Genomic DNA, 24,361 nt, shown 5'->3' with positions numbered 1-24,361 from the left:
GGTCATCAAGTATCTTCTGGCTGAGACTTTCTAGGCTTTATAGGTGTCTTATTATGGCAATTGATTTCTAGTGGTTAAGCTTGCTTAGCAATTGTGATGATCTTTATTAACATCTGATTTTTTTTATCGATTTCCATTTCGTTGCATCAACATTCAAATTCAAATTAGAGCTGTTAAATTACATGATTTATCTTTTCATTTTCATTCTTCTAATGATATCAGTCTTGATATTTTCTCTAAAAATTAATTGTCTTACAATATATTATTGCTTTAGAAGTGGTTCTTTATATCAGTAATGGTCATTTCCTGTTCATTAGAAAATAATCAATTTCTTTCTTTTTGTGTGTATGTGATACTACTGAGTGCTCATCATGCTTATTTAGCTCCTGCCTCTCTTCTTGAAGAACGGATGAATTATTCTACAACAAACACTGAGAAATGTGAGGAAGTCAGGGAAAAATAGGAAGACTTGTACAAATTGCTAATGACAAATCAGTAAAACGCAGAGAACAATGTACACAGTGATTACAACAATGTAAATTGAAAGAACGCCAAAAGAAAGCTGAGTTTTGAATAATTGAAAAACCGATAATGGCCCCAGAATGTTAAATATCTCTCTCTTGGTTGCAAGGTGGGAGACCATCATTGTGAGATGTTGTCACTATATCGATTGTTTTGTTTTCATTTAGGTCTTTTTCTTTGTTACAAAGGAAGGTTCAATTCTGGTATAGGATACAGATGGAATGGGCATATGCCAAAATTACTGTGATATAAAACCAAAAGATATTGATAAAAATTATTTAAATTTAGAAAATTCATCCACTCATAATTTATAGGCATAAAACCATTTTCAAATAATGCCCTCTGTCCTTCCTCTTACCAGAACTTGGAACTTTGCCCCTGGGACTCTTAGTTCTGATAAATGAGTTTTTTACTTTATCTCACTTGGAACCAGGATGCCATGCCATTTCTGATCATTAACAAATGTACCTATCTATCCCCTTCCTATCTTCCAATTTTGGCTTCTTTTTTATGTGTAATCTTCCTATATTAGAGCAGCTAGGTGGCTCAATAGATAATCAGCCCAGGAATCACAAGGACCAGCGTTCAAATGTGGCCTCAAATAGTGACTATCTGTGTCATACTGAGCAAATTGCTTAACTCTGCTTGCCTTAGTTTCCTCATCTGTAAAAAGCTGGCAAAAAAAAAAATGGCAAACTACTCCAGTCTCTTTGCCACAGAAACCCCACAGAGTCAGGTATGACTGACTAAATAACAACTTCCTATATTAGATTGTAAATTTTTTAAGGGTAGTAACTGTCTTGTTTGCTTATTTTTGTATCTCTAGCACTTAGTACAATGCCTGGAACACAGTAAGATTTTAATAAAATGTCTCCTTCCCTATATACCTTCTCCCCTTTCTTCCTTCCACAAGTTTTTAGATTCTCTTGTTTCTCTTATTCCTGAATCATTATAAATCATATCTATGATTTATGTGATACTGAATTTTTTTAAAAATAAGGAATTAAAGTCCTAATTATCATTCTGTTTCTGTGGCCAAATATATAGTCACTTTCAAATCATGCTTTTGATTCTTTACTGTGATGATTCACTTAGATTGCAGTTTTCAGAAATACATTGTGTAAAAGTAGACACTTTGAAAATCTGTTCTATAATATTTTGGGAAAGAGCTAACTCCAAGGCTTACAAATTCATCTTTATCATCATAAAATAACATTTCTATAAATACAAAATTAGGCTATAATTTTCTCCTTTGTTGATAGCTGACTGAAAAAAAAATCCAGGCACAAACAACATTGAAAATGCATTTATATTATAAGTACAATATAATACTTGCATTTTGGTTTGGCTTTCTCATTAAATATTCAGTACTAAAATCCAATATTCCATATATCACTCCAATCTTTAGATATGACTAACTAACCCTACTTTCTCAGGAGCAATTCAACAATTGCTTACTTACAGAATAGTTCTGTGATCCTCAGGTAAGGTAGTGGTTCTGAACTGCTCTAGAAATAGTCAGAAAAAATTCTTTGTATCTGTATTAACTTTGTATTCTGTTAAGTGTGATAAGTTGTATGACAATAAACAATAACAAGTATTTATTAAGTGCTTAATATGTATGTGTCAGGCACTGTGTTAAATGCTAGGGATACAAAGAAAAGCAAAAAATATTTCCTGTCCTCAAGAGCTTATAGTTTAATGGGGGAGATAACATGCAAACAAAAGTACAATTCTTTGTACAATTATGTACAAAGAAAATATAAACAGGATAAATTGGAGAAAATATCAGAGAAAAGGCATTAAAATTAAGAAGAGGTAGGAAAAGGTTTGTTTGTGTGTTTTTGATTGTTTTGTCAAAGGTGAGACTTTAGCTGAGACTTAAAGTCAGGGAAGTGAAGATGATGTGGGACACCCTTCCAGGCCTGGAAGACAACCACAGAAAGTATCCAAAGTCAGGAGAAAAGATGTCTTGTGCAAAAAACAGATAGAAGGCCAGTGTCATTAGAGCACAGAACATTGGACAGGTGAGGGGTATTGCAAGGTAAAAGAAGATTGTGAAAGAGTAGGAAAAAAACAAGTTATAGGATGATTACATTTTCCAGTAAATTAAGGTTTAATTCTAAGAGAGCCCATGGTCTTGGAACATAAAAGAAAAATATAAAATTTCTTATTTTTCTCAAACTTGGGAGTATTTAATTCACTAGTATTTTCTAAAAGTACAATTTAGCAAAAATCACCAAAAGAGATGACTTAAGCACAAGCAAACATTGGTTAGATTGTGTTCATTTATTTCTTTATCAAGTATCTATTAAATGGCTATGATATGTCAGGCACTGTGTTGGCATTAAGTGAACAAAGACAAAAATGATAAAAACTTCATTTTACAGATAAAAAATGGAGGCTTAGACTTTAAGTGATTTGCTTGGGTCACCCAGACAGCAAATGTCTCATTTGAACTTGATCTTCCTGACTCCAGTTCAAGCACTTTATTTCCTAGTTTCTTTAAACTTCAGGTTGTGACCCCATATGAGATTTCATAATTGAATGTGGGGGTTGTGAAATTATGATTTATTATCAGTGTTTGATTGGTATACACATTTTATATACTTATCTAAAGTCATGTAAAAATTTCTTGGGCAAAAAGGGGTCACAAATGGAAAAAGTTTAAGAATTCTTGCTCTATTTGACAGCCTACCCTAGAATATCTCTCCTTAAAAACAAAGACGTAAAAGTCACATTGTAAAAGAAAACATAGATCTGCCACTCTAATGAAAATAAAAACCCTTAAGAAAAATTAAGTTAGAAATAGAGAGAGTAATAGAGAATGCTTCAGTCTGTATTCAGACACAATCAGTTCCATCTCTGGATATGAATAAGATTTTTCATCATAAGTCCTTCAGAGTAGTTGTGAATGACTGTACTATTGAGGATAGCAAAGTCATTTATATTTGGTAATCCCCAAAATATTGCTATTACTATGTATACAGTACATTTCATTTTGTTCATGGAGGACTTTCCAGGGTTTTTTTTTTTCCCTGAGAGCATTCTTCTCCTCATTTCCCAGATAATGTTAATATTCTATCACAAACACAAACACATCAAATTATTGAGCTATTCCCCAATAATGGGCATCTCCTCGATTTTTTTTTTTTTTTTTTGCCCTGAGAAGAGAGCTACTATGAATATTTTTTGTACATACACACATGTCATTTTCCTTTTTTATATTTTTGTTTTTTTCTGAATCTCTTTTGGTATTCATGCCTAGTAGTGGTATTGTAGTAGGTATTGTAGTGGATATGCATGAATTTATAGCCCTCTGGGCATAGATCCTATATCTTGATCATTTATCAATTGGGGCATAACTTATTTTTTATAAATTTGACTCAATTCCCTCTATATTTGAGAAACAAGGCCTTATCAAAGAAACTTCAATTTTTTTTTTACAATTATTATTGCTAATTATATTTTACAGCCCCCCCCCACTATTTATTCTCTTTCTTTTTACCCTGTTCCTTCTCAAAAGTATTTTGCTACTGACCACTCCCTCCCCCAATATCTTTTATTTTTTATTTATTTTTTTGCTGAGGCAATTGGGGTTAAGTGATTTGCCCAGGATCACATAGCTGGGAAGTGTTAAGTGTCTAAGACCACATTTGAACTCAGTTCTTCCTGACTTAAGGGTTGGTGCTCTATTCACTGTGCCACCTAGGTTCCCCATACCCTGTCTTTTATTACCCTCTGCTTTTTCCCATATCGCATTCCTCTCCTATTTTCCTGCAGGCTAAGATAGATTTCTTTACCTGTTTTGAGTGGGTATGTTATATCCTATTTGAGACAATTCTAATGAAAGTAAGGTTCACTCACTTACCCTTTCTTCCCCCTCTTCCCTTCCACTGTAAAAGCTTTTTGTTTTTCTTGCCTTTTTTATTTTTTTAAAAATTCGCACCATTCCACTTCTTCTTTTCCTTTTCTCCCAGTACATTCCTCTTTCACCCCTTAAAATCATAATTTTAAAAAAGATATTCTTTCATATTCAACTCATACCTGTGCTCTGTCTACATATCCTCTGTCTAGTTGCCATAATGAGAAAATTCTAATGAATTACAAGTATCATTCATATAAGATGTAAACAGATAAAGCTTATTAAGTCCCATATGAGATCACTTTCCTGATTACCTCCTTTTGCTTTTCTTGAGTCTTATATTTTAAAGTCACATTTTCTATTCAGCTTTGACTTTTTCATTATGAATGCTTGAAAATTCTCTATTTCATTGAATGATCATCTTTTCCTCTGAAGGATTATACTCAGTTTTGCTGCGTAGGTGATTCTTGGTTGCAATCCTAGCTCCATTGCTCTCTAGAATATCATATTCCAAGCCTTTTGGTCCTTTAATGTAGAAGCTGATAAATATTGTGTTAGTAAATACTGAGGCTCCACAATACTTGAATTACTTCTTTCTGGATGCTTGCAATATTTTCTTTTTGACCTGGGAGTTCCAGAATTTGGCTATAATATTCCTTGAAGTTTTCATTTTATAATCTCTTTCAGGTGGTGATCAATAAATTCTTTCAATTTCTATTTTACTCTCTGGTTCTAGGGTATCAGGAAAGTTTTCCTTGATAGTTTCTTAAAAGATGTAGTTCAGGCTTTTTATTTTTATCATGACTTTCAGGTAGGGCAATAATTTTAAAATTATCTTTCCTGGATCTGTTTTCCAGGTCAGTTGTTTTTCCAGTAGGATATTTCATATTTTTTCCTATTTTTGCTATTATTTTGTTTTTGCTTTGGTTTTGTAACTCTTTTTCAGTTGGCCAATTTTACTTTTTAAGATATTCTTCCTCCTCATTAGCTTTTTGCATGCCCTTCTGCACCACTCTTAATTCTTTCACTAATTTTTCCTCTATCTCTCTTGATTTTCAAAATCCTTTTCAGCTCTTCCATAGTCTGAGCCCAATTTTTATTTTTCTTGGAGGCTTTGGATTAGGAACTTTGACTTTGTTATTATCTTCAGAGTGTATATTTTGATCTTCATTGTCATCATAATTAACTTTCAATGGTCAGAAATTTTTTTTGTTATCTATTCATTTTCCTAGCCTATTACTCGGCTTTTAACTCTCTGTTAAAGTGAGGCTCTGTTTTCAGAGTAGAGAGTGCACTGTTTCAAGCTTCAGGGATTTTGTATAATCATTTTCAGAGATCCTTCTAGGAATTCAACCACAAGCACTTTTTTTCTGTCCTGGAGCTGTCAGCAGTGTCCTGCCTCGCTGTAGCTGTGAGATCTAATGTGCTGGATGGGCTGGGGCTCTGCTAATCTGGGTTGTGTTGGCACTGCACACCACCTACCCTGTTGCCACAGACCCTCTCCCACCGACCTTCTAAATCCTCTGTGGTATCTCCCAGGCCAAGTGGTCCAGAAGCCTTCAAATATTGCTGCTGACTCAGAGGTCTCACTTTGCTGATGCTGGGAGTCTGGGCCCTGGGGGACAGGCCACGCTGGCATAGGCTACACTGGGTTTGGATGCCGGGCTCCCACTCTGGTTCCACAAGCCTTTTCTGCTGACCTATCAGGTCTTTTTTGGTGCCTCTAGGCTGAGAGGTCTGGAAGTCATCAGTATTGTGGCTGAATCAGAAGTCGAGCTAGGGACAGGTCCAAGATTGGGTCTGGGTCTGGGTTAGTGCTGGCGTGGCCTGTCTGGGTCTGGGTTAGTGCTGGTGTGGCCTGCATCAGGACTGCATGTTGGACTCCCATCTTGATATTATAGACCTTTCTACTGAACTTCTAAGTTGCCTTTGCCTGGAAAATGTTCTACTCCATCTTTTGGAATGTTCTGATGCTCTAAAATTTGTTTAGTCATTATTTAAAGGAATTTGGAACAGTTTGGGGGAGAGGTTGGTGAATTCCTGCCTTTACACGGCCATCTTGATTCTACCTTCAACAAAGGAGTTAAAAAAAAAGTTTTGGGCAGTGAAAGTATCATTGAAGTAAGTATATAATCTTCCACAGTGACTATTTTAAAGATGCTACCTATTTGAATGCATAAGTTCTGATTTTCTAGTTAAAAATTAGATCACATTATAGTATTTTAGAGGCTTATATGATAGAGAATTATTTCTCCATTACACATTACATTGCCATACTATAGTAGCTGATGTACCCTTAGCTTGGTATTTACTACCTCAAAACAATGATACTCTTAGAGCTATTTGAGTTATGGGTATTTTTTATATATTAATTGCCCCTAGAAGAGGGAGAAACACACTTATGCTTACTTATTGTGATATATGCACTTCAGTACAGGTTAGTTTCATTGGGGGAAATAAAGGAGACCGGCTCCTTTAAATTATCAGCTTGCTAACTTTTTCTGGTCATTGTAATTGACCAGAGAGATTGTTAATGATATGAATACTAATAGGAAGGAGTAGGCACAATACCAACACAGGGCTCCATTATAAAAGGCTGAGAACCTGTGAGTACAGTGAAGTTGCTCCAGAAGACAAGGTTAGGACCGGGGCCTGGGACTCTAAGAAGGAAGAATCATATCAGAGAAATTCAGGAAAACCTGGTCAGACATATGGAGACTTAGTCATGTTGATGTGGTATTCAAACCCTGGTCCTTGATAGGATCATAGATTTAGAGGTGGAAGGAATCCTTTAGTTCTTCTAGTCTAACCCCCTCTGTCCCATTTTACAGTTGAGGAAACTGAGGCTAAGACAGTTTAAGCAACTTTCCCAAAGACACACGGACAGTAACTGACAGAGCCAAGGTTTAATTCCAGGTTCTCTGACTGAAGATCTAGTCTGCTTTTCATGGTATGATGTTATTTTGACTTATGTTGAGAAAGAGAACTGAAACAGTCATATGGGAAGCAGAAGGAAGAAGTGACAGGATACCTTATGGTCACAACTGATGATATGAAAGCTTGGTCTAGATTGCCTGAAGTCTGCAGTTCTGAATAGGGGGTGTATCTGAAAATTCTAGGAGTGGACATGTGTCTAAAAGTAGACACAAAACTAACAGATCAGTCCTGGGGCAGGAGTTAGTGGGGAAGAAAATGGCACCAAATATTAAAAAAGAAAGATTTAAACTGAGTCTAAAACAAGGGCATTCATCCAAGCCGATGGTGAAAGATGGATGGTGGTGGGTGGATTGCTATTGGAAGTCATGAAGAAACTGGGATTCATTGTCCAAAAATAGCCACTGGAGAGAGAGAACAAGGCAGGAAATCCAAGCACTGAGAGGATTTTGGGGAAAAGTGAGAATCCAATTTCTGGGGAACTTAGGTATAGGGCAAGGAACCCAGTTAGAACTTGGATACAAAGGTCAGAGTAGATTTGGCAGTAAGACTATTACTGAACAACTCCTGTTTGCCTCCTTAACACAAAAATTGAACCCAGAATCAGTAACAGGGCCGAGTTCATAAGTGTGTGCACTGTATATGTGTGTGTGTGTGTGTTTGTACACAGTTCAGTTTTTAGGCTCAGTAGAGCCTAAGAGGGTGGGGAGCAAAGTAGGACAGTATACTTTTTTGTTCTTTGTTTAATTTGATATTATAGATAATCCAGACGGAAAAGTAAATTAGTGAATTTTCAGCCCATTCACTACAGATTTATATGACTGAAAAAGGAGCTAAGCTAGTTATTTACTGAGTAAAGGAGAAAGAAGGACACTCTGAAATATTAAGAGAACCTTTGTAAGGCTCTAAGCTGAAATCTAATCTCTCTACAAGTTCTGCCACTGGATCTAAGCAAAATAAAGTAATTCTTCTTATATGATTGGCCTTCAAATCCTTGAAGAGACTGAGCGTATCTCCTCTGTTCCTTCTCCTTCAAATTTTCTCTTCCCCCATGACAAACACTCCTAGTTCCTTCAAATGATTAATACGTTGCATGCTTTAAAAATCACCTTTTCATACTAGTTCTCCTTTTAACAGTTCTCCTTAAAATGCTGTGCTTTGGAAGGAAAATCCAACTCATTGATAAAATGTTGGAAAGAAAAAGGCCAATGAAAGAGCTTTGTAGCATTCTACTAGAACCTTTCTAGAATGACATGAATCTGTTAATTAACATTTTAATTACACTTGTTCAACAAGCTACCAATTCACTGGAATGTATCATCATTCCCCTACATTCTTCTATCTTGCCTACAAGGCTATCTTGGAGATTGTTAAATAGCTTGCTAAAGTCCAGGTATATTATATCTGCAGCATTTTCCTGACCTATCAGCCCAGCAATCTTGTTAAAAAAGAAATTAGATTATTTTTGCTTGCCTTAATGAATCTTGGCTTACAGTGATTCCTGTGGCTCTAAGCCACATAGTAAGTGCTGAATAAATATTTGTTAACTTGATGTCTAAATTACAAACCATCCAAATTAATAATCCATTTTAGATTCTGACCAGAAACCAATGTCAAACTCATCATCCTCTAGTTTGTAGAAATCACCTTATTTTATCATCAATCAATCAAATCAATCATCAAAATTGCTTTGAAAATAAGGGCCGTCAGTCCTTAAGAAAACCAATGTATCTGAGTTAAAAGGGTGGAAAGGAGGCAGGTAAGGTTATCACACTCAAGCAAACCCTTTTGTAGCAAGTATTTAAATGAGCATATTGATACAATGAAAGCAATATAGTCATTACTGATCTATGAATCTACCCCTATATAATTCTATGATACAGAATCAAGAAATCTAAGAGCTGGATTCATACCTAAACAAGAAGCTATTCTCTAACATCTTCAACGTATAACGACCTAGCTTTTGTTTGAAGACTTCCTAATGAGAAAGAATTTATTATTTCCCAAGGAAGCTCATTTCTCTTTTGGATAGTTTTAATTATTAAAATATTATTCCTTACATGAAATCTAATTCTATCTCACAGTAACTTCAAAGAACTCTTGTCACATGTCAGCCCTTTAAATAACTAAAGACAACTATCATGTCAAATGATATTCTCTCTTCCAAACTAAACAGCTCTAGCTTCTTCATTTGATCTTCATATGGTATATGCTCTCCAGGGCTTTCACCATTTTAGTTGCTGTCTTCTGGACACATTCCACCTAATCTACGTTTTTCTTAAAATGTCCAAAACTGAATATGTTACTCCACACATGGTATTTCCTAGGACAGAGTATAGTAAAACTGTTAGTTTCCCTGTTATGGAAACTGTGCTTCTCTTAATAGTGCTTTGGATATAAATTACCAATTTTAGCCACATTTAACCAACAACATTAACAATATAGGTCAATATTGAGATTACAATCCACTGACATTTCCAGATTTTTTTCTGCAGGAATTTTTGCCTCAAGAGGTAGTGGCTTTCCCTTCATTGGAGGTTGGATGACCCTATCTCCCAACACATTTTGTTAGTGAGACTCAACTTCCAGAATGTTAATTTCCTTCATTCATTTCTTCATCTTTTGAAAGATGAAATTATAATTAAGGCAAGTCCAAAAGTGACTTGATTCTTGGATAAAGGGCAAGTTCTAGCAAATTGTCTCCATAACCGAAGTCCTCATTACGACTCCAATATGACCATGTCAAGTTTGTGCCATTTCCCAGCTTCCATTTCCACACACATAACTCTTCAGGTAACACTTCTTACCTTACTGCAGTCAGTCAGTTATCCCAGCTTCCTTTCCATTGTCTTTACCAGCTTCGTTGAGTTCTTCCTCCAGCTCAAGTATCTCTCTTTCTCCTGCTGCTTCAATGTTTCTCCTTTTGTCCAAGTCTTTTGCAACCTTCTTGGATTCCTACCCTGGAATTCTTGCCCATGTTTTCCCATAAATTTTTCTTTGAGAAACTACCAAATGTGCTGGCTGCCTTCTTCGATAATAATAGTATCTAATATTTATGTAGTGTTTTAAGGGTCAGAGAGCACTTTACATGTATTATCTTATTCAATCCTCAGAAAAACTCTGAGGGAGATTTTCTTTCCACCCCACCCACTTTACAGATGAAGAAACTAAGGATAAAGTCAACTAAAGCTGACTGACTTCTCCAGGTTCACACAGCTAGGAAGAGTCCTTAGCAGGATTCAAATTCAGGATTTCCTGATTCCCACTCAGAAGCTCTACATACAATACCATCTAGCTGCCATTTGTCTAGTTTAGTTTATAGCATTTTTCAGTTTGATATAATTATCGTGTCATCTATAAATAGTAACGGGTGGAAACCACTGACACCAATATGAAATTATTGCTTTATTTGAATGTTATAAAAAATTCTTCATAACACTAGTAAAAAATCTTTTGGTGAATATACTGATTTCTTTTGGACATCTTACTTGATGTTAATGCTGAGAGTGCTGAAAAAAAGCTCTTTCTAGTAGCATCTGTCTTAGATTCTTGTGTAATTCTGAGACATCTTGTCTAAGTTAACTATATGGCTACATGTCATGCAAGTCAAATGTTTTAAGAATATTTAATTTAATTACTTTTTTAAAAAAATAAAAAGTTACTAGAAAGGGTGCAAAGGTTATTATCTAGAAAATTCAGCTGAAGATCAAGAAATTTACAAATATTCAATGGTCCATCTTGCCTAGACAGGGAAAACATATAGTTTGGGGCTTACCAATAGAAAATAGCATTGTTTAAGCATTATTTAGCTAATATTCCTAGGGATACATGCAGAGAGGCCTGTGTTGAAGCCCTGTGATGGGGGGGGGGGGGGGGGGAATGCAGAGGATGGAAGGAAAACTATAGGAAAAGAATGTTTTTTTAGTCAATAAAAATTCTATTTTCTCTTCTTCCCACCTCTTCATTGCCTATTCCTAATTGAGAAGAAAAAGATAAAACCCCCATTAAAACATTATATCATCAAGCAAATACAATCCCATATTGGTCATTACTTCTCTATCAGGAAGTGGAATAATTTGTTTCATTATGAATCCTCTGGAATTGTGGATGGTCATTGTGTTGATTAGAGTTCTAAAATCTCTCAACATTGTGGCTCTTCACAATAATGCTATTATTATATAAAAGGTTTTTCTGCTAATATTCTTTTCATTCTGCATTCATGCAAATTTTCTTAGGTTTCTTTGAAACTATCCTCTTTATCATTTATATAGTACAATAGTATGAAGAAAGAATACAGTTAATTCTATGGGAACAAAGCAGTACAGCTGAAGCATAATGTAAGGAAGGCAATAAGTTCGGCTATTTCATTATCAAATTTCTGTCCCATACAGGACAGGAGAATAATGGATACTAATGATTAAAGGAAATTAATATGGACTAAAGGAAGGGTAATCTTGGAGAAGAAAACTGATATGATCTACAATGTGACAAAAAAGGAGCCCAGATACCATGCATTTACTATGAATTCACAAGGATACCAAATCCAAAAGGGCACAGAAATTAGAATGGAATTTGGTATATCTGTCTAAAGTTGAGGAAGGTAGTATGAAGTCATAAAGAACACATTACAAAAAGAAAGGGTCTAGGTGTTGATAAAATAGTTTTGTCCCATACAACTTTATTGCCCATTATAATATTATTTTATGAAAATAGAATGCTAATTATGCCTCTGCATCATTCTGGTACGTGGGCTGGCATGGTCATTATAACCACTCTTTAAAGTAGAGTTTATTAACTGTATAAATTTGGACTAATCATTTATCTCTGGGTCTCAGATTCTTCATTTGTAAAAAGAGAAAACTAAACTAATCTCACTTCAAGTTCCAAATCCTATGATCTTATTAGTATCTCTTTGAAACTAAAGACTATAGGCTAAAAACTGGAAACTGAATGGATGTCCATCAGTTGGAGAATGGCTGAATAAATTGTGGTATATGAATATTATGGAATATTACTGTTCTGTAAGAAATGACCAACAGGATGATTTCAGAAAGGCCTGGAGAGACTTACATGAACTGATGCTGAGTGAAATGAGCAGGACCAGGAGATCATTATATACTTCAACAACAATACTATATGATGACCAGTTCTGATGGACCAGGCCATCCTCAGCAACGAGATCAACCAAATCATTTCCAATGGAGCAGTAATGAACTGAACCAGCTATGCCCAGAAAAAGAACTCTGGGAGATGACTAAAAACCATTACATTGAATTCCCAATCCCTATATTTATGCACACCTGCATTTTTGATTTCCTTCACAAGCTAATTGTACAATAATTCAGAGTCTGATTCTTTTTGTACAGCAAAATAATGTTTTGGTCATGTATACTTATTGTGTATCTAAGTTATATTTTAATATATTTAACATCTACTGGTCATCCTGCCATTTAGGGGAGGGGGTGGGTGGGTAAGAGGTGAAAAATTGGAACAAGAGGTTTGGCAATTGTTAATGCTGTAAAGTTACCCATGCATATATCCTGTAAATAAAAGGCTATTAAATTAAAAAAAAAAAGAAACTAAAGACTATAGACTGGATAGGGTAGGAAGACATGTACATTTTATGTGCTGGTTTTTTTTTTGTTTTTTTTTTTCTGGGATCCTAACCTTACCAGTCTACCAAGTTCTGTCATGGTCCATAGGATCTTTTGAAGTATTTACTTCCCTTTCCTGTCTACAGCTGCTGAGGGTAGAGACAGTGACTGGATATAGTTTGGGTCAAAGTGAGCCTGTCACAATAAAGACTAGTAAAACAAAGTAGATATATTGTGAGAATAATCCTAAGTGGCAGGCAATTGAGTTTACTGCTGGAAGGGACCTATAATCTTCTCCACCAGTTTCTGGGAAGTATTAAGGTCTATTGATAATCAAATTCCAGGAAGACAGCCATCCTATGCCTAAAGGCTTCCTAAAGATAGAGAGAGCTCCATGTGTCTGTTTTGTTTGCTTGTCAAGTTGGTCAAAGTTGCACTAACTTGCTCAGCCAGACTGTGTAGACTATGGAATAGTCTACACATACTTGTGGTATGCAACACACCTGATTATAGCAGGGAATTCATATTAAAATATAATAGATAAATATTTAACAAAATAAATAAAAATACAATAGAACACTGGTAATAGTAATATATGGTTTTCCAAGTTTATAAGGGGCTTTACAGGGATCACTAATTACAATTTAGTGGTCCTCATTTCTATTTGAATTTGACACTGCTGAAGTAGAACATGGAGAATAAATGCATGTAAGATAGTGATGGATAGCATATGAAGCCTATTGTTCTAAGAAAATTCAATGGTGAGCAGTTGAAATGACCAATCATCTGGGCAATAGAAAGCATTATACCTTAGCTCAAGGATGTAATTCATGTGCTTTGTATACCTATTGAATTAAGGATAATATACTGTGAAAATATAACTTTTTATTTGTATAGTGAAAATATAAACTTTTACTTGAATAGTACAGTCTAGAATTGAGAGATAAATTGTGGAACTCTGTAGGAGGATATATGAAAGGGGTGATTACAAAGTCAGAAAATTTAAGAAAGTCATCATATTCCTGGGATGGGTGCAGGTCCTTGGCAAAATCCAGCATTATTGCTGCTTAAGGGAGTTGGCATGTAATCCAAGAAGCCTACTGCTTCCTATCAGAGTTCTTGGTTAGGTCCAGCACAATTTGTTTTAAATAGACATATTGCATCTGTAGCTACCCAAAATCATGAGAATCTTACATGGACCCACATGGCCTGCCATGGGACTTCATGGTAGAGATGAAATATCGCACACTAGGCCTCACTGGGATGAATGTTTAAGATTACTATGAAGAAAAGATTAAAGCTACAAAAATTTAGAATGTTTTTCATGCTTTCCATTAGTGGAATGGAAGAAATAGCTCTGGTCAGATTTCAGTGGCTTTAAGCATCTTGAATGAAGCTTTGATGAGTAGTTTTCCTCCATGACATGTAGTTTTTTCATGGCCTCTTCATCAGTGAACTGAAACTGTTCTCTCTAAAGTTAGCAGTACTTTTTGAACTGTCAAATATCATTGCCTTTTATTTATCCTCATCCTTCCCAACCTCTTTTACACTGTTTTCTACCCTCTATTTTCTTGGTTTCTATGATACTATTCTCTTGGTTCTTTTTCTATCCTTTTGACCACTATTTTTGGTGTCTTTTGCAGGCAATTATAGCTGTACCCTGAGGACTCTTATTTCTCTTTTCTCTTTATGAGATCTTCTCAGCTTCCATGGGTTTAATTATCATCTTAGTACAACTGACTTACATATACATATACACACACACACACACACATATACACACACACACACACACATATATATATATAAAACCAGCTTTATTCTCTTTCCTGAGCTCTGATTTTGCCTCAAATCCTTATTGCATATTTCAAACTTAATATCTTTTTGGCATCTCAAACTCAATATATCAAAATCAGAATTAATTAACTTTCCACCCAAACTCAATTTCTTCCTAACTAACTTTTCTCTGTTTTGAAAAATCATCATCTTCACAGTCTCCCAACTTTGCAAGTCTGGAGTCATTTTCAACTCTTCTCTTGTTAGCTCCATATGTATCCAATCAGTTTTCAAGTCTTTCTCCACCAATTTCTCTTGAATCTACTTCCTTCTCTATTCACGTGGTCACTAACCTTCAGGTCTTCATCAACTTTCACTTAACAATGGTAATAACTTCCTAATTGATTTATGTGGCTCAGAAGAATGATAGACATAATATTCTCTTTAGTCCTCCTCTTTTCATTTTTTTTTATTCAATCAAGTGAATTTTCTAATTCATAGGTTTGACTATATTACTCTCTTATATAATAAATTCTGTTGTAATTGTCTTCTTTTTTCATTCAAATTTTATTTTAAAGTTTGCATTATTTTACTCTTACCTCTTCTCTCTCATATTAATTGAGAAATCAAGAAAAATAAAGCCTATTGTAAATATAGTAAAAAAAATCATATTCCTATACTGTCAAAAAAAAATCCTTAATTTGAACTTTGAGTCTATCACGTAACATCTTTCCTCATTAATATTCTGCAACGTTGTTGGTCCTCATATTATTCAGAGTTCCTATATCTTTTGAAGTTATTTGTAGTTATAATCTTATTGCTATTGTATACATTGTTGTCCTGGTTCTGATCACTTCACTGCTTCAGTTCATACAAGTCTTCCTGTGTCTTTGAAATCTTTCTCTTTGTTATTTCTTATAGCATGATAGAATTCAATTATATTAATGTAATATAACTTGTTCAGCCATTCCCCAGTTGATGGGCACCTATCCTACTTTCCAATTCTTTTTGCTATAATCAAAAGAGGTGCTATAAATATTTTTGTACATATAGATCCTTTTCTTCCTTGATTGACTTCTTTAGAGTATGGACCTAGTAGTGCTATTGCTGAGTTAAGGGGTATACACAATTTAATAGCTTTTGGGGGGATACATCAACTTTGCAGAAAGGCTATATCAGTTTACATTCCATCAATAGTACATTAATTAATAGTACATTAAAGCAACTTTTCTCTTTAGCCCCGCTAGGATGTTATTTTCCTTTTTTGTTAACTTTGTTAATCTGATGGGTATGAGGTAGTACTTCAAAGTTGCTTTCATTTTCATTTCCCTAATTATTAATTATTTAGAACATGTTTTTCATAAGGATATTAATAGCTTAGATTTCTTCTTCAGAAAACTGCTTGTTCATATCTTTTGGATATCCATTTATCAATTGGTGAATAACTTTTATTTTTATTAATTTGAATTAGTTCCCTACATATCTTAGAAATGAGACTTATAACAGAGAAATTTGCTTCAAAGATCTTCTCTCTACCCCATTTCTTGCTTCTTTTCTAATTCTGATTAAATAATTTTGTTTATGGACAAATTATTTAATTTTATGTAATTAAAACAGTCCATTTTACATCCTGTGAACCTTTCTATCTTTTGTTTGGTTATGAACTCTTCCCATAACTACAGATCTAGTAATTCATTCCATTATTCTCTAATTTGTTTAGATCACCATGTCTAAATCACATACCTAAATGGAACTTGGTATATAGCATGAGATATTCTATACTTCATCTGTGAGATTGCTTCCCAAATTTCCCAATAATTTTTGTCAAATAATGAATTCTTGTCTCAATAACTGGAGCTCTCTCCTTCCTTTTTAAACAAATAGTATTGAAGCTTCAGTGAAGAAATGGGCGAATTATCCCTTTCTTTAAAAAAAAAAAATTCCTATATAATTATTGCCTCTGGTATTGATTGGCTAGAATTGGCCTAGGACTAAAATGAATTGCCCAAACATTTTTTCTGCTTCAGTCATTTTAAAAAATGTCTCTATAGATCTGGGTGGAAACCACTCATCATAAATTCCATGGTTATAAAGATAAGAGTAGCAAATGCTATAGTGGACAGGTACGTACACAAGACAGCTCCAATTTTTACGGACAAAGAAGAAAGTAATGGGAAAAGCAATTTTTCACATGACAAGAGATTTGAATGAGTTGGGAGAATGGAGTTCTAGATGAGCTGAAAATTTACATATGTATGTACGTGTGTGTGTGTGTGTGTGTGTGTGAGAGAGAGAGAGAGAGAGAGAGAGAGAGAGATTGAGATTCATTTCTTTTTCATCATCTACCCTCTTCTGTCTCTGAGGCATCTGATGCTTTCAACTTTCAATGCTGACCCTTAAGATATTGTTGGGAATCTTTGGTTTTGAGTCTTCTTCTGTCTATGGCAATATCTTTTTCTTCTGCCTCTTTCCAGATAACCTATTTGTTTAATCTGCTTTATACTATCCTAAGATCAATAGACATGCCCAAATGGAACTTCTCTGTTGACCCTTTTATCCTTATTTCTAGGATTGGGAAAGGGTTCCATCCAGACCACAGCCATAGCTCCACCTTGGCCCATGACATGAATTTCATCCAGGGACTGGAATGTGCAGGATACAGAATTTTCACCATTACAATCTGTTCTAAAACTTATTCTCTTTTACTTTGACTTCCAGTGAAGACCTTTTCTTATTATTAGAAGTTACTAGAAACCTCCAGATAAATGAGATGATGTTATTCTGTAGTTTTGAGAACACATGGATAGTTTAAAAGGTCCACTATATAGAAAGTATATGTTTTCATATATACCTATATAAAAAGTAAGTAAATAAAACTTTAAATTTTTGTTTGTTTACCAAAATTAATTGAAGCTAATGTTTATAGAATAGAAAGAACAAAAGACTTGGGGTCAGAACGCTTAGGCTTAATTGTTGGTTCTGCTTCTCACTAATAGAATAATGTTGGGCAAATCATTTAACTTTTCTGGACCTCACTTTCCTTATCTGTAAAATGAAGAAGTTGATCTCACTGACCTCTAAGGTCACTTCCTGATCTATGTCTAAGAGACATGAAGTTTTTAGGATGCAAATTATTATCTATTACATTCAGGAATATTTGGGGATAGTTTTTCTTACCTAGTATTAAGAAGTCAATACAACTATTTAAATTGTTTTAACTAAACTTTATATATACTATGCATTTTGACTTCACCAACAAATATATATTTTAACAAAAATAATATATTTAAAATTTTGAGCTATATTAATTGCATCATTTTACTTTTAATTTTGATGTGTGCTTTAAAAATCAATCAAAACTTCATTCCCCAACTGAATCTTCAAAAATATCATTTCAGCAAAGTTAACATGAAATACTCAGAATAACTTTTGTGTGTGTATGTATGTATGCAGTTCAGTCTTCACCTTCTTTTTCTTATATATTTGAAACTTGGAACAAAAGGATGAATTTTTCTACCTTTTTCAGTTTTTAGACAATTTCTTACTTTAAATGATGATACAAAAGGTTCCTTCTTTAGCTAAGGAAAAAAATTACTGTATTAAATACTGTATTATATATATATATAATGCTGTATTAAATAGACTAGCATTTCAAAAATTTCTAATGAATCTAGGTATTTAAGTCTTTCATCAATTCACTGGTATAATTTTTAATAAAATCTTGTCAGCAATTGTATTTCATCCTTTACTCTGAAATTTATTATAGCTTAATTCTTGATAACTAGCTAGAGGATTCCCATGTTGTGGTCAGCTTAATAATGAGTATTAAGAATATTTATAAGAAAAGGGGAAACATAGGATCAGAAATTCAAGTTGGAAAGAATCTTAGAGGTAATCTACTCTTCTCATCTTACACATCAGGAAACTGAGGCCCAAAGAGTTTATTTAACTTACCCAAAACTATGCAGATAATAAGCAGTAATACTGCATTTTGTAGACAAAGATTTTGATTCCAAATCTGGCATTATTTCCATGATATCATATAGCCTCATATACAATACACTATTTAGAAAAAAAAATTCTAAAATCTTTGTAACCATATTGTTCCAAATACTATCAAACGTTAATAGAATTTATTCCAAAATAATATTTTCATATAACATATCTGATGTGACAGAAACATGACATTAATAGAATTTATTCCAAAATAATATTTTCATATAACATATCCGATGTGACAGAAACATGTCTATTGGCATATACTTTTTTGCATTTACAAAAATATTTTAAATAAAATAATCTAATTTAAATTAATGATTTGATTTTATTTCAGGGAAGAGTTTATTTGAATTTCCTGACCTGCCTTAACTTTCTGTTTTTCATTTTCCCCCCTTCCCTATCAATTCTTCCTTCCCTTCCCATCCTCTTCAGGTACCTAAAAGAAAAAAAAAATCAAAATCTGTTTACCAAAGCAAGTAATCTGATAACTATTTTCCCTGGTAATTTCAAAATAAAGACAAAATACCAAAGTCAAAATATAATTTTTATTTAAAAGTTCAAAAGTTTTCTTACAAGAAAGATAAAAATAAATCAAACAACTATCTCATAAAACTGTAAAAAAAAAGCCAATGATTGGGAAACAGGGGAACCATTACTTTTGAGGAAATCTTTGCTCCCCTTTTGTATATAAGTGTTTCCAGGTGGAAGCAGGTTTATGAGAGGGGGCAATGGAAGAAAGTATTAGATTTCATTTCCAAAGGTCCCAATAGGACTCCAAGGATCCTCTAAGTCTAATCTCTAAATCTAGTTACATGACTGTGGGGAAGTTCTTTCATTTTTCTGAGCCTCAATTTCCTTATCTTTAAAATGAGAAGAATAACCTAATGTGCTTTATAGAATGTTGTGAGGAAAGTGTTTTGTAAACCTTCAAATACTCCTAAGTATGTGATATTACATTATAATAGTAACTTAGGCAGGACTCTTCTGATTTTTTTTTTTTTTTAACAAATGAAGTTTTTTTTTCTTTTTAAATGGTCCACAACATCCATAGCCACCCATATACTCATTCCCACACTCACATGACACAATTTATTTCAAGAAAGGTTTAGACAAATTTATGGAACAGGTTACTAATGCAAAATAAGAGATACTTGGGATAAATACATCCTTATATTTTAAAGTTAATGCCATGGAAGGCAATATAACACAAACTCTCAGAATATTCTTTGGCAATTCTCTGACCACTGTCAGAGAAAGAAAAAGATGCTTGCAGACTGACCCAGCTAGGCTATTATATTAGCCTTATGTGGTAGAGAAATTTGAAGTACAATCTATATAAATGTAAAAGATGCATTTAGTCAAGTCCTATGGCTAACTCACTTAAGCCTTTATAAAACTTTAAAAGAACAAGCTTCACATATTTAAATATTTTAGGAATGAAACAGCACTTACAGTTGTAACACAGCAGGAGGCCAGCTTCCCCATCTTCATATACATCAATAGCTGCAACAAAATTAACCTGTAATGATAATGGGCAAGGGTAGTGGGCAGACTGAATACTGACACTACTGAAAAAGATTTTTTGAATCATTGAGATGCTTAGTGTGGATATTAATATCTACAGCTGGCCCCCTGCATTATAGAAACTCAAGGAGAAATGAGTTAACTACTATCAGAAAACATCTATTTAGTCTATGGGAGTGGGGGGTGATTAGAAAACACTGAGGAAAAAGACCTGAGGTAAAGCTAGGTCTTCACTTCCACAGATCTGCCTTAATAATGATTTCTTTTTCCTTCCATCCTGCCTGGTTCAAAAGTATTTTTCTTTTTTTTCTCCCTCTGTACTTTCAATCCCATCCTTTCCAGATTTTCAATGGGTTTTACTAATGTCACTCATTATTTTTTCCACTCATTCCATCTTCTTCTCCTAAACTTTTTTTGTCCTTTATAGGTATAATTATATTATATTCTCCTCTTCTTTGTGAAACTTGAACAAAGATAGATTCCCCTCCTTCCCCCCACCAATTAAACAGTTTGCCTAACTTAGTTAAAACTGCTACCTCCTTTTCCTAATTACTTGTTGCCTCTTAACTCCCCATAATCTAATTTCCATTATTACTACTTTATCATAATACCTCTAAGGCCACCAATGACTTCCTTTTAGGCAAATAACTCATCTTTCTTCACTACTCATTAGCACCTGACTTTTTTGATCATCCCCTCCTGGAAACTCTCCTCATGTCTCTGACCATTCTTTTGTCTTCTTGAGTGACTTCTTCCTTTCATGTTTATCTGTGTCATTCAAAGGTTAATCCTTATACTTTTGTTCTTTTCTCTATTTTCTCCAAACTTTAATTTTAGGGTTTCAGATTTAGCAGACATTAGAGGCCAGTTTAAAGACAAAGTCTTCCTAACTTTATGTCTGGCCCTGTAGCTGCTATGTCATATTGATTCTTCTTGCATATGAAAACATAAGGTTAATAGAACATATTCACACACACTTGAACACCTATACACCTATAATAAAGTTCTTAATAGTAATTTAGACAAATAATTTTAGCCCAAGGCAGAATGAGACAAATCCATAAGAAAGACAAAGTGCTATAGGAATTTTGAATTGAAATAGAAATCACTACATTATAGAAAATTCATTCATTCAATAACCCTTTACTAATTGTATAATAACCTGTTTTAAATACTGGAGGAGATATAAATATAGTTTAGGAATGGTCCTTGTTTTCAGGGAGCTTACAAGGCTTCATTGATAAAAGTGACATTTATAATAATGACAATGATAAGTGACATTTATATAATAATATATAATTTTACAAAGGGGATTTTATGAATTTTTTCACTGCCTCATTTGACAGCCATAATAACTCAGTGATAGATATAGTACAGGTATTATTATCTTCACTCTGCAGAGAAGGAAATAAAGGCTTTGGAAAGTTAAGTGTCTTATCTAAGGTCTACAGAAAGTGGTAGAACTGAAATTCAAGCCCCAAGTGCTCTTTCCCCAACTGCTCCAATGTATCACCACTTTATGAAATTTGGAAGGATTTCACTAGGGAGAATCTGGGGAAAGGGTATATAGCAGATGGAAGAAATTATCCATTAATCATTCCTTATAAGTTCACCTCCTCTACCAAGGTTTCCTTAATATCATTAGCCCACATTAAATTCTTTTATTCTTTAATTTCTTTGGCAATCACTGCCTATGCCATACAAGCAACAACTTGTATATTTTGTCCTATTTTTCAGTTTCTTATTTATGTGTTAGTACTACCAAAACCTAAGGGAAAACCAAGGTCAGAAACATTGATAAGTAATTACAGTTTTAGATTTTGACAGAAAAAATTTGCCATACTGCACAATATGACATTTGACCATATGCTTTATTTTCAACTGCTTTTTTCATGTAAATATACATTTCCCAACTAAACTTTAACCTCCTTCTAAGTTTGGACCATATCCTATACTTCTCTCATACTCCTAGCACCTAACTCAATATTAGGCATGCCAATACTGCTCAACAGTAATTATTAGTTGATTGGTTGGCTGAAATATTTATTAAGGCTTCTCATTTTTCTTTCTAGTCTAGAGGATAGTCATTATAAAACAGGTGGAAATACCTTCTGACACCATTTTCTTTTTCATTCAGTGGCACCACTCTTGTTCAGGTGTTGCATTTTCTAAATCTTGGAGTTATTTTAGAACATTTATTTCAACTATGTCTCTCTAGTCTTAAGTCCTGTCAATCCCATGTCTACAATATCTCTTATATGTATTCCCCTTTTCTATTCTAATTGCACCCTTCATTTGGATTACCACAAGGGCCCTACCCATCTTTCTACCTCCCTTCTACTATGCTCCAACTGTCTTTCACCTTACTGCCAATGTAATATTTCTCATAGATCTGTTCAAATCATCTTTCAGATCAAAAATCTTCATTGACTTCCTACACCAGTGGTTCTCAAACCTTTGTTCTCAGTATCTTCATGTTGTTAAAAAAAACTATCGAGGATCTGTTCAAAGAGTTTTTGTTCACATGGGTTATATTTATAGCTATTTACTATATTAGAAATAAAAATAATTTTGAATTTGTAGACCCTCTGAAAGGGTTTCAGAGACCCCAACAATTCTTTGGACTACACTTTGAGGACCACTGTCCTACACCTTCCTGAGTTAAGTCCAGATTCTTTTTTCTGACATTAAAGTCTAGTTTAGACTCCTTAACTTGGTGTCATGCTACTTTTCAGACTTATCTTCTATTTTTCTTCCTCTCCATCAAATTGGATTGCTTCCCAAATATGTTTCCCCACATCTGTGCTCTCCTTCAATGAACCTTCTTCAGTTCTTTTCACCTGTCAAATCCTACCCAACGTTTAAAGCTCAAGTCATATGCCATGTCTTCAGAAGGTGTCCCTCATCTTTTCTATCTATAAAAAATTAATAAACAAAAATAAATTGATAAAAGATTTCCCATGGAGTATTTTTTATGTATTTCTCTAATGCTTATTACTCATATGTTACTATATATTTTGTGTTTGTGTCTTATCCCCGTTTTAGATTATAAATTGTAAAGGCAGGAACTGTACTTGACCTAAACTTTTTTTTCCCAATTTCCTCTAATGTTGAGCATATTGCTCTGTGCTTATAAGCATTTAATAAATATATTCTGACTTATAAAATCCATATCTCTCTTGTGGAGAAATCACTTCTTTATCTTTTTACAGGTTTTACATTTTGTTTAAATATGTTTAAAATGTGTTCTGGGGAAATAAGTACAAAGGAGAGCAGAGTTAGTCTTGTATATCTCAGTTGAGGCAATTAGTTATGTGTAGTTAACCATTCTGCTGATCAGAAAGGAATTGGGAGAAGCTGAAGGACTTCTCAGGCAGAAAAAGCAGTTATGGCTAAGACGCTCATTGGGGAATAAAAAAGATTATGATGTGCTTTTTATACAGACCATCAATTTCATGTTGCCATGTGACTCTTCTTTCTATTTTTGCCATGCCACAAAGGAGGGGGACAGGAGGGAACATGAAAGGGCCAACTAGAACTTTTCTTTAATATGTTACAAATAAGAGAGAAAAGTTCTTTTCAGTGAGAATGATCAAGAGCTATATGGAAGCTGCTTGCAAGAGAAGCTGTCCTGAGACAATGAAATAAGCTGTTAGATGTTCTATTTCTAAGAGAGAAGATTCAAAACAAGTTACTTCTGTTAAGTGTCTGGAAAGTATCAGAATTAGACTATAGAGTAATTGATAATAATCAAAGATTAGAAAGAAAGGTACCTAAATGTTACCTGTTTTTGGATTAAAAAAAATCTTGCCATAAATTGTGTTCTCCAAAATATAGCAGTTTTCAATTTATCATCTATTACTATATTATTATTTGTTTGTTATTATATTTTGCTATTTATTACAATGAGTAATTCTGGTTAAGTATGATGCATGGACATTTTATAGGATAAGGATAACTAAAGAAAACCATGATAAAGTTGCTGACAATTAACCATGCTTAAAGGAAACCTCATATGTTCAGGTCACCAGGCGAGATCTTGGCTACCACTGCTTGCCTGGTGGTCACTTACCAAATGATAAATATGGGTCCCCTGTTTATCTTGCAAACATTATTAAATGATGACAAATGCTATAGCTTTCCTGCC

The 24,361-nt window shown here is 34.0% G+C and overlaps 1 protein-coding gene across 3 annotated transcripts in view; it reads right to left on the bottom strand.

Annotated features, from left to right (window-relative positions):
* GARNL3 (GTPase activating Rap/RanGAP domain like 3) overlaps nt 1-24,361 on the bottom strand; it is a 223,633-nt gene that overhangs the window by 36,413 nt on the left and 162,859 nt on the right. For all 3 annotated transcript variants that reach the window (XM_031954321.1, XM_031954322.1, XM_003757155.4), the window contains one exon: nt 20,143-20,209. In XM_031954321.1, the coding sequence (XP_031810181.1) occupies nt 20,143-20,209 (67 nt within the window). The remainder of the gene's footprint in view (nt 1-20,142; nt 20,210-24,361) is intronic.

Source organism: Sarcophilus harrisii, chromosome 2 (assembly GCF_902635505.1).
Source record: "Sarcophilus harrisii chromosome 2, mSarHar1.11, whole genome shotgun sequence".
Lineage (NCBI taxonomy): Eukaryota > Metazoa > Chordata > Mammalia > Dasyuromorphia > Dasyuridae > Sarcophilus > Sarcophilus harrisii.
This window is presented reverse-complemented; position numbering and strand designations above follow the sequence as displayed.